At 41.4% G+C, this 12,074-nt stretch overlaps 1 protein-coding gene across 1 annotated transcript; it reads right to left on the bottom strand.

Annotated features, from left to right (window-relative positions):
* Nucleotides 1-8,994: 8,994 nt before the first annotated feature.
* LOC139474539 (serine/threonine-protein kinase pdik1l-A-like) lies at nt 8,995-10,244 on the bottom strand. The gene has a single exon (XM_071257595.1). The coding sequence runs from the start codon at nt 10,158-10,160 to the stop codon at nt 9,240-9,242; it is 921 nt and encodes a 306-aa protein (XP_071113696.1). The 5' UTR covers nt 10,161-10,244; the 3' UTR covers nt 8,995-9,239.
* Nucleotides 10,245-12,074: the final 1,830 nt, after the last annotated feature.

Below are 12,074 nucleotides of genomic sequence, written 5' to 3'. Positions count from 1 at the left end.
ATATCAACGGAATACAGAACAATGAATTATCTAACACGTACCATGAATTTATAACTTATTAAATATGTATGCGAACCATATACTGTAAATCTTGAAATTAACGCAAGCGTGAATTAAATGCGAAAATGCGAGTTGTCGTTCGCATTAATTATACTTCCATTTATGTCTCCACAATGACTATCAACAATATGACGTTATTACTTGATGTGACGACTATGTAGACATATTTCAAATATTCCCACTATACAAATAATAGTTAACTCAAATCTACCTTATCAGTTACAATGTATGAATTGTCATCTTGAAATGATTTATACAAATACTAGTCTGACTGCCATGTCGAACTTAAATGATACCCACTACTTTTGTACAATGGCTGGGTTCAAACTTCACGTGCTAAAGCATCATATGTCAACTTAATGTGTGAGGAAAAATGACATGGACGACTTTGGTCGAAGATAATTTTTTATTTCTTTTGTATAACTTTTATAATACACCATGCAAATATATGATAAAAGCTTCGAAACGAGGCCACACTATTCTGCCTAGCGACGTGCAACATCAATTGTTGGGCGATGAAAACGTTGGGTTTTGCATTCCATCATAGTGAACAGCAAAAACATGCGCAAGGCAACAACGCCATCGGGTAACTGCAAACAGGAGAATCGGTTTCAGCTATAGTCAGGTTTCATTACGTAGCACCAAGCACCATAACAAGACTGTGGACAATACGTGATATTCCAAGATCAAGTCGACCACGTATCACTCCTAGAGCGAAGGACACATTCATACGGCTACGTCACGTACGTGGAAGAATCACCACAGCCACATCAACAACTACGACAATACCGGGATTGCGTTCGATATCAGCCCTGGCAGTGTGTTACCGTTTACGCGCTGAAGGTATTCTCGCTGGACGACCAGTTCCAGGTGTCAGTTTGACGGGCCTGCATCGTCGGCTGCGACGTCAATGATATCATGGTCACAGAGTATGGCAACAACTGCAATCAAACTGCGTTTAGTGACGAGTCATGTTTTATGCTTGGCCGTGCGAATGATCGTGTCTACGGGCGTCGCGAGGAACATTGTGCCCGAAACTGTATACAGGAAGTGGACAGATTTGGTGGTGGTTGTGTGATGATGTGGGCATCCATCTCCGACACTGGTAGAACAAATTTGGTGCACGTTCTGTGGAATGTAATTGCACAATGTTATAATGACATGGATGAAATTCTTCGGGCACACATCCTTCCAATTATGCAGGAAACACCGAGGTCTTTGGGATTACATGGTTTAATTCGCAATATGAAACACGAAACAAACACACACGTACGCATGCACACACACACGCGCTAAATAAACATGCGGATTAATAAATAATGCTGACATATTTATAAATACATTTAATAACATATATTCAGAGGAATAATGCCTATATAGGAGAGACGCAGTCATGTGTTCGCGCTTAAGAGATATTAGTAATACTATGATACTGATAAATACAGTATTAAGAACAGTGGGTGTTGAATGCAGCATTTGTCAGACTTCTTAACTGTTTGAACTATATACAACCACACGACTGTGATTATATGATGGAAACAAGGTCCAAGTGGTGTGACGTGATGTCAAAATTGAAACACAAAGCTTAACCCAGAAATCGGTACCAACAGAACTAAATTGTGAAATCAGAAGATAACCACACAAGATCAATGAATAATCAATAACTTTGTATTGAAACACACTGTTTTAAGTAAATACTCGTAAAAGCAATACGATAGGTAAAATAAGCAGCAGCAATAAGTAACAGCCCCAAGAATTCATGTGAGGCCAATCACGAAGGTTCACCATCTGTAACTGTCGAATTACATGAAACAAGCCTGATCCCCCAAAAGCGTCGGAAGCTTGTTGCATGTCTGTCAGGGCATTCAATTATCCACTAATGATGGGATCATCCAAGGTGTGTACGGCAGCACCAAGAGAGAATCGGTCCAACTCAAAACAAGACGGTGCCCTTGACATCCGCAAGGGCAAAACGATCCGTGACAGAGGCAAGCAAATGAAGAGATGGGTTAAGTACTACTCAAATCTGTTCAAGGGAAAACGGCACCTCTGATTCTACACTTGAAGCCATTTAGCACCAGTGAGTAACGAAGGAGGAGGACGAAATATATCCTCCATGTAGGAGCTGAGCAAGGATGTGTTTGAAGTATTGTTCTGTTAATCTCAGTTGTATTATACTGTGGGTCGTGTATATGTCTGCCTTTTCACACAAGACACTCAAATTTGAACAAGTAATAAATAAAAATACTAATTTTATGAAACTCCTGAATAGTTCGCACGTCAGATACCTAAACAATCCACTCGTATAGTATTCTATATATAGCTATCGAGCATATCGTCCCAGCGTATTTTTAATGTCATTAATCACCGAGAATGAGTATGTTTGTGGTGTTCAGCTACCAAAGTCTGCTGTTGTTAGGGAGGAGTATTTACCTTCTATTCCAAAACGTTATATTTATGTGCCACTTAAATGAATCCTGATTACGAGCCATTACCATTGAGACTAGAGGGGCAGTCTTGTTAGAAGGCGTCTTGTTTTACGTTTACAGAAGTGTCTTCTGCTAACTCAGATATTATATTTGAGGATATTGGTGGATTGTTTGTGCACCTTTTCATTTTGTTGATTTGCATTCAAATTTGTTGTCATATTTGGTGAATTAAAGTTTTTGTGAAGAAAACTGTCGCAGTTCCAGGAACTGACTTGGTTGTTTGTAGTGCGGTGCAAGGCATGGGCTGATCCGTGTGTTATCATTGAACCAAGCAGTGAGAGCACAGAATCACTTCAGGAAGAATGTCCAGGTACATGTCCTTACGTGCTGTGACTCGTTCTATGGCTAACAAGATCTTACACAAGATTTCGAAAGAGAATGATCTACATTGGGCATTTTCAGGGCCCCGACCCTGTACTCCCTGTACTCTCAGGAATATATAAAATACGTAAGCACATATTTTCAAAAGGCATAACTGTTTTCAAGTCAGCAGGTGTTCTTTAAACATGTATTAGTTTATATATTCGCTTTTATTAAACATGCTGACTGGCTGTAAGTTTGAAAAGAATATAGTGAACGAGTTTCAGCAATATAGGTCCGTGCCAGCTTGGTGTGGGAGAAAGCCCGAATCTACGTTTACCACTTTGGTGAAACCAAGGAGCATACCAGCCACAAACACAACCAAATGCTAACCCACCTGCCCTAAACATCGCGATAGGTTGCCCTGCCTACCCTAAACACTACCATAGGCTTCAACTTTATTCTTAACACCGCCATGTCCTACTACCCACCTAACCAAAATGCTTCCATAGCCTACCCCGCCTACCCCGAACACCACCGCCGCCTGCTATAAACACCCAAATAGACTACTCCGTCAGCCATTAATACCTACATCGGCTATCCTGGACACCGATATATGCTATCCAGACTGACCTAAGATATCAACTTTAGAGTAAATATATGTTTTCAACGTATTTTAAAGATTATAACGTTAAATCCCAAGGTTTGTCGTACTCGATCCTGTCGTAATCCTAAACCCAAACAAGCGCGGTAACCTAGTGGTTAAAGTGTTCGCTCGTCCAGCCAGAGCAAAGACTTCTATTCTCCACATGGGTAAAATATCGAAAGTCCATTTCCCTTCCGTATTGCAACTGGACTATTGCGAAAAGCTGGGTGAGGCTCATGATCAGCCTAAGAATCATTGTGAAATACCAGGTGTTTCATCTTCGGGAAAATAGTCTCTGTACCATCACCTCTAAAACATTCTACAACCAAGACCAACAAACAATTCCCCCCCCCCCCCCCCCCCCCCCCCCGAAATACAGATGTGACGAAGCGAAATAGGGTTTCAATTTCGCGTTGAAGATTATTTCTCATATGCATGTAGCTCTGTGCATGCACGCATATGTGTGGTTGCTTGTACTAGACCTGTATTAGGTCGGTTTTACTGTGCTTGCCTACCGAGACACCATATTGCAGGTTAACATGGATAGCATGCTCTGACTCATTATGCTGACTCCGAACTGACCAGTCCTTGATTTAGCCCAGCCGTGCAACATCAGAAACATCTTTTGGTACTACGTTGACAGGGGATCGAACCACAGGCCTTCCGCTCTCCTCACAGCCGCCCCATCCTCTACACCGTGCTGTTATACGTAAACAAATAGTTTCGCGATTAAGGATGAACGGTCATTGGGTCAAACTATCTTTATAGTTATCCCTAAAAGGATCTCCTACAGTTATCATCATTCGAGTCGAAATGGGCTCCAGCTAGAGCTGGCAACAGATGGCAGTCTGACGGAGCCAGCTCTGGAAAATAAGGATGGTTCAAGGAGTTCAAAGCTACACTCATGGATTGTAGCCATGGCAAAGACTAATTTGTGCACTGGCGCATTTTTGTGAAGGAAAAGCGCACCTTTTCGCAGCTTCCCACGTCTTAATTTCACCTCTTAATTGTCTCAGTTTTGATTGTTGTTTGAACTCATTCGCCGGGCGGTCATTATCATTTTGTGGATTCTCTTGATCATTTCTGGTGTTGGTGACGGGGTAGGACTCCCTGAACGGGGTTGTTTTCACGGCTCTCCCTACCAGGCTTACACTCTGCTGACTACCTCATTACGGTGGGGGCGCGGTCGGGTAGCCTAGTGGTTAAAGCGTTCGCTGGTCACGCCGAAGACCCGGGTTCAAATTCCCGACATTAGTACAATGTGTAAAGCCCATTTCTGGTTTCTCCCGCCGTGATATTTCTGGAATATTTCTACAAGCTGCGTAAAACCATACTCACTCACTTTTCGGTGGCATAGGTAGGGGCATTCTTCCCTAGTGTTGTACTCATATATGTTCATGGTTGGCTTATGGTGTTGGGCCCTTTTTCGACAAGACCTCGATCATTCTACGTTCCTAAAGTTTATTCATTTTCAAAAGGTCACAGACCCCTGTTTATTTTACTGACTTGTCACAGCGAAACAATTTGCTCAATAGACTCAAGTTTTTGTGGATATGCCTGTATGAAATCATGTAATGATCATGTAAAGATATCACTATTACGCAATTCCGTGTATGTGAGGCTCAGAATTTATCACTCAATCCTCGTGTGGCAGTCTTCAAGAAACAAAAATGGTGATCAATGTCAGGCATATTTACTTAAGTATCTTTACAGGATCCTCTGATCAAATTTTCGCCCAATACATTGAAACTGCACTTCCTTTGGTACTGAAGCAATACAATCCCGGCATCGGAGCCTTTGCATGGCCTGCATAAACAAACCAGTAGTATCTCATTTGCAGAGAATCAATAACGCCTCGATGAACTTTCTATTCACATTGCCAGTAAACAGTATCAGTACATCGGTACTGCCAAACCAGCTTTGGGTCGGTAACGATTAAATAGCATGTAGTATTAACGCAATAAAACATGATAATCCTGTGCCGGTACAAATAAACCGGTAAAGACACATTACCATTATGTACTGTATTGAGCCGGTTTGGTCCAGAACTGTTATCGCTATGATATGCAGGCAGTATTGACCAGATTATGTGTTCCTAGCTCGGCATTGTCACAACTGTAAAAAATAGTGAAATATGTTAAAATTATTAGAGTTGATATTTTGAGATTTAGAGATTTTATAACAGGTTAGTGTAGTATATGTACTGGTGACGTTGAAAGGGAGACTACCCATACACGACACGCCAATCTAAATTACACCCAAATCGCCCATAAAATATGTTATAGCTTTCACAACGATACACTTCTGCTATAAACTGCATTGCGTGAGAGAGTCAGGGGGGCCAATGTCCGCAGTATTCCAGCCATCCCATCAGTGAATACCAATAACAGGAATGAAGAATGTGTGACCTGGCTGAATGTGTGTCAAAGAACCCAGACAGCTCATGCTGTAAATACCTATATCAACCCTGGTTGGCCTGTGTCAGTTCTGAGTGTGTATTGACATACTGGATACCATCTTGAATACTAGTACAACTGACTGCGGCACACTAGCAGATTCACCCACTTAATCTCAATATTCCGACAATAGAAATGTTCTTTGAAAATAAATAAAAGTGAGTGCAGAAACACATTCCAAGGTATTAATAAAGTCTTGTGGTGTATATACTGTATGATGAAGATAAGTTTAATAAACAAGATAAGATAAGTTAAGCATTATTGTACCCAATAGATATGCTACGTCTTCAAATGTACTCCTCATTACCTTATTTCCATGTTGTAAACGTCAACGCATTGTATATTGTGTAGGTGTATAGTCAGTATCAGATAAGATACGTTTTAAAAGCGAGAGAAGATACATATTTTTAGGAAGATATTTATGGATGTCAACTTTTTAATTGTAAGGAACACAACGCTTCGGAGTATATACTTACTCCTTCATCATTCACATGATGAATGAATAAGTATATACTCCGAAACATTGTGTTCCTTATGATAAAGACGCTGACATCCATAAATTCTCATCCTTATGTGTATCACTCCTAAATGCCTTTCAAAGATAAGCTTCTTCATCAGCGGCATGCATTCTATGTTGCACACGTTAACACACTGACAAGCTTCCCATGTCCGTGTACACGTATGTGTTCATACTTATGTGTAACATGTCCCTGAGGTAAACTGCGACTGATGTGATACCCTTATTCACACGTTAACACACTGACAAGCTTCCCATGTCCGTGTACACATGTGTTCATACTTATGTGTAACATGTCCCTGAGGTAAACTGCGACTGATGTGATACCCTTATTCACACGTTAACACACTGACAAGATTCCCATGTCCGTGTACACGTATGTGTTCATACTTATGTGTAACATGTCCCTGGGGTAAACTGCGACTGACGTGATACCCTTATTCACACGTTAACACACTGACAAGATTCCCATGTCCGTGTACACATGTGTTCATACTTATGTGTGACATGTCCCTGAGGTAAACTGCGACTGATTTGATACCCGTAAATAATGATGTGTGTTTAACTAGTTCACTAACTATATGGACAGTGTTTATAATTTATTTTAAAGTAGATTGTTGTTATGTTGTCCTTCACTGTATATAAAGGGCCTACGGGAGATTGTCAGGAATACGTGTTCAGTGCGAGTTTAAGTGAGTGAGTGAGTGAATTGGGTTGAGCACCATGCTGTACAGAATTTCAGTTAACATTACGGCGTGACAGCTTCATGCGGGAGGAAAGACCAAATCATCACAGATCGTCACGCATGAGCACGTATATGGTACTACCAAATGAAACCTATGATCATCATCGGGAATTCATCGGATCCTGGCATGGTTAAGGGGCACAACTAAGGACAGTCATTAAAAAAAATCGATTGTCGTCTCGGTATCTGTAAGTTCATTTGAAACCAAACTCGTCGGTATATGTACTATGGATACACAAAGAGCCCGTGGGTAGTCAGGGTTAGAACAGGTTGTTCCAAGCATCACATGCTTGTCGAAAAAGGTCCCTGTATAGATCGGGTGGATATGCTGGGTCATTTGGCAGATTGGGTGGCATCGTACCCCGACTACCCGAGACGTTGTTCATAATGTCAGTCACTGGTTTGTCTGATCCACATCAGATCATTTTCAGGCCGCCGTGATGTAGTTACAGCTTTAAACTAAAAACAAAACCTCTGTGTACAAGGACATTTGAACCCTTGAGCCATGTATGATTACATGGAACACGTCAAATGAGACGGGGTCTAGCTGCAGGTCAATAATAAGTGGTCAAATATGTTCATGTTTGTACTTTGCATTAGCTTTGGATTATCTACGGTCGAATGATATAACTTGCCACTGTAATTTCTTTAACAATGAAGACAAAGCCCAACGGGCTATGGTAACATGTTGCATCGTTATAACTGTTTAAAGTGCTGCAGAGATTGTTTTAGACATTATACCATCCGAATTTGTGTAATTTGTCGTCATGTGATACATAAGGAAAACATGTCTCATGTGTGCAGGCATGGAGTGAGTGAGTGCGAATTATGCTATGAATGTCTGACACAAATAGATAAATGCTTTTCATGCATCTTGGATTTTGAGGAGGCTAACATTTTGTTCTTAATGGACATACCAATAGGAGTATTGATGTACAATTTCGTCATCATTAATTGACAGTACTCCTATTTGGCACGGGAGTATTCGTAGTCAAGTGAGGTATTGAAACAGTATCTTTGTGTTAGACACACCAGTCATTATGTGAGGTGAGGTGACATGTTGTATGTTGCGTTTAAGATAATCATTATTTTACTTTAGGTTATAGTGTATGCGTGACTGCTCGTATTGATCCGCATTGATTTTATAGTGCCAGCCCACTGAGATACCATGCTGCAGTTTAAGATGGACACAGCACTCAGACACTAATTATACTGACCCCGATTCGCCAGTCCCTGTTCAATCTCCTTAATGCCGAGCACCGCGTAGGGTAACAACAAGTATAATCTTTTAGCGTATTTTGGTATGACGTACCCAGGGAATCGAACCACCGACATTCCGCTCTCCGAGCAGACACTCCACATATTATACATATACACCACGGAAGCGGTTCCAGGCAGTATGTGTGTACCGTTATATCAACACACTGACGTACCCTAACTGCCGACATGGTTATGTCTACTACAACTGTTTATGTCTAACTCTTCCTCCACGTGTACACATCCAGACATCCCGCTCTCACACCTGATTCCCTTTCCGATCTCAACCAACTTCCCTGGCCGTAGTACCACATTAACTACACACGATGTATGTTATTCTAAAACCAAGGGGGATGTTCGTCCATTAAGAAAATACACACGGAGACACCAATTACAAAAACAAACACTTACATCCAGGAAGATATTGTATCCGGTATCGGGTCTTACTGACATGAGTACATATGAGAAAAGTATTTAACCATATGCCCATACATATGCTACCATATGCTTCATACTGTCCATATGAAATATGCTCACAAACATGACAAATACACGACCGGTTATGTAATATATATGGATCCATGTGCTCAAACACAATTCCCATTTAAGTTAAATATGGGAAGGCCCGGAAAGAATACATGCATACAGGTATACGATCGATCACTCATGCTAAATTGAAACCCGCTAATCAATCTTTGAGTGTGTCATGCTGTGTTTTTATTTCACCTGATATACATATAAACCGTGTCACAGCTGCTGGGATGTTAGTCTACTGAATATGTCCATTTGAAATACGGCACGTGGTGTTATCGTCTTTGTCGGAAGATATTGCACATGCAAATAATTCATAAAGCTTCTCCAACACAGTGCAAATAGTGTACCGATCGCTAGGCGTTTTCTTCAACATCGAGATAACCAAATCTCGGTTAAGTTGACCTCGTATATATCGCTTGATCTCAGTTTCAACAATGCTATCTGGGGCTGTGAACATAGGATATCCGTGAGCGTGGGGTTCGAGGACTTTCCGCCCTTTGAACTCTGTCACGTGACGCGAGTACATTACGAAATACAACATGCCAAGTGAAAATATGTCACAAGCTAAAGTATATAATCCAGACGTGACCTCTGGTGCCATGTACATCATTGGTCCGTCATCTGATGCTGGGGGATCGTTATCACATCGTTGTCCAACCACACCACCCTTCTCACAATACCTGGCCAAACCGAAGTCACAAATCTTGCATGTTGGAATTCCAAACTTGCCAGGCGATAGCAACACGTTATCTGGTTTAATGTCACGGTGAACTATATTATATCGGTGGATGTGCTGCAGGCCTCTCGCTGTGTCAAACATAAAATACAGGAGTGTCTGATCAGACACGTCGTTCCTTATGATGTAGTCATTCAATGTTCCAAGGGAACAAAATTCCAACACGATATAGAGTTTGAACTCACGTTTGAAACATTCAATGAATCTGACGATATTTCTATGGTATGGCAGCTGTTCGTGGATGTTAACCTCCCTGTGTAAGGAGTCCAAGCCGTTGGGGCTTTTGCCTCGGTAGATTTCTTTAAGTGCATATGCTTTGGCGTCGGTCTTGCTTTTCATTTTATAAACAACACCAAAACACCCACCTCCAAGCCTCATGGAGACACGATATCCTGTTATCCTCGTGGAAGTATTTCCCATATTCACTCGCACAGTCCATGTATGCTCGCCTTACAGCTGTTGCAACGACGTTGTTGTCTCATGCCTGCGTTTTGTTTATTGCACTTCGACCGGCTCTCAGTTAACAATGGTGTGTTCTGGAGACACGCGTATCAGTTTGGAAACGCGTTTTACTGATATGAGTGAGTGAATGGGTATGATGCCGCTTTGAACAATATCTCAGATATATCACGGCCTGCCAACTTGTACTCCAGCGTTACCGATATTTGGTGAAACCCAAGATGCTAAGAAAACCTTGGTTTTGAAAATGCGACTAGCGGATTTAGATGTGACCAAGGGACGCTACACTTCAATTCAGATGTTGATGTGTTATACTAATGGGCTACTCTAGTCTCTTCCTGAAGTCAATACATTTTTCTGACATCACAGGGTCTTAAAACAAACATTTCGGCTGCATTTTGTGACAAATACGTCAAATGAACTAATATAATAAAAAACTCTCCTTCCCACGCATATTCATATTCAACTGTGGCGTTTTATAAAATGCCTCATTAAGAAGATGAACATAAAATAATATGCACGTTTTCGTGAAAATGGGGCATAGCATTGCATAATATTACCGATTACATGGTATGAACCACTTTAGATTTAATACCCGGTTGTGACAGCACAAACGCAACACCTTGTGGCCTATTTACCGCACGCAACCATTGTTTAATCCGGGGGTGCGTTGCAAAGCGCCAATCGCTTGTAAGCGATGTACAGCGATTCGCCTTACAACAGTGCGCTAACTTTCAGCCGCTTGCAAGCGAAACAATCTCAAACCAAAATGGCGGCTTACTTTGACAGCGGAACAAGGAATTCTTGACTGGATCAACGAGAAAATGAGCAAAGGTAGCAAACACCCCATCATCCTGTCTGCTCCACATCTTCAAAGTAGTCATAAATTTCATCAGCTCGTCATCGAGCCTCTTCTATTACGTTCTTCATTACGCAGATGGTCAGGCTCGCTGACATGGTTGATGCATGTCATCGTATCCCAATTACGTGGATAGATGCTCATGATGTCAACCACTGGATTGTCTGGTCCAGACTCGATTATTTACAAACCGCCGTCATATAGCTGGAAGATTGCTGAGTGCGTTAAACAACGAACAAATAAACGTCGAGGCAACCAAGCGGTAGTTGTGCCGCCATTTTGGAAGAGCGCGCAAGCGCTTCGAACTGTTGCAGACCCCCGGTTGAGCAATGAATTTGCTTTCCCTAAGCGATTCGTGGCTTGCAACGAGACCCGGATTACAGATATAAGAAGTCAGGGGTATCAACATCAAGTACGATGTAGTCTGTCTTTAAACCAAATCTGGTGTACATATCCAGCCAGGTGATATATTTCAGAGATATTGATATTTTGAGGGTCATCGATTTTGCAACGGTTTGGAGATATAAATCAGCGGCATGTGATCTGTCAAGTCACTGTAAATTTGTTTTAGTAAGGATATGCGGAAGGGACTCCGCGTTATACCAGATTACCCACAATCCATTGCCGGTGGCCATTGGGGTAGGCTATCGAAGGTCAACACGCGCTTACTGTAGTTAATGTTTACGTCATTCAATACGCGATAATTACGACTACTAACTGTTTGATTGGCATTCTAGAAGTTGGTGAGTTAGTAAGAAAACGTACAACTTTAGGGATTTGAACTTCTGGTTTATTACATATAGCGATGTTTTGATGTAGATTCATACACCGTTATCAAGCTGGATTGATGAGACGTATATGTATGATATGTCGTGATAAGCAGAATATTAAGTTTCACAACAACTGATAATAGATAACAAGTAGCATACAGATAACTGGATGAAACCCAAAGGTACAGTCAAAATAACTAATAGCAAACAGGTAATGAAGCACACGTGTTTGTTGTTTGTTTGTTG

Source organism: Haliotis cracherodii, unplaced genomic scaffold (genome assembly GCF_022045235.1).
Source record: "Haliotis cracherodii isolate W230 unplaced genomic scaffold, xgHalCrac1.p SCAF_3, whole genome shotgun sequence".
Taxonomy (NCBI): domain Eukaryota; kingdom Metazoa; phylum Mollusca; class Gastropoda; order Lepetellida; family Haliotidae; genus Haliotis; species Haliotis cracherodii.
The sequence above is the reverse complement of the archived record's forward strand: the minus strand, read 5'-3'. Positions and strand labels throughout refer to the sequence as shown.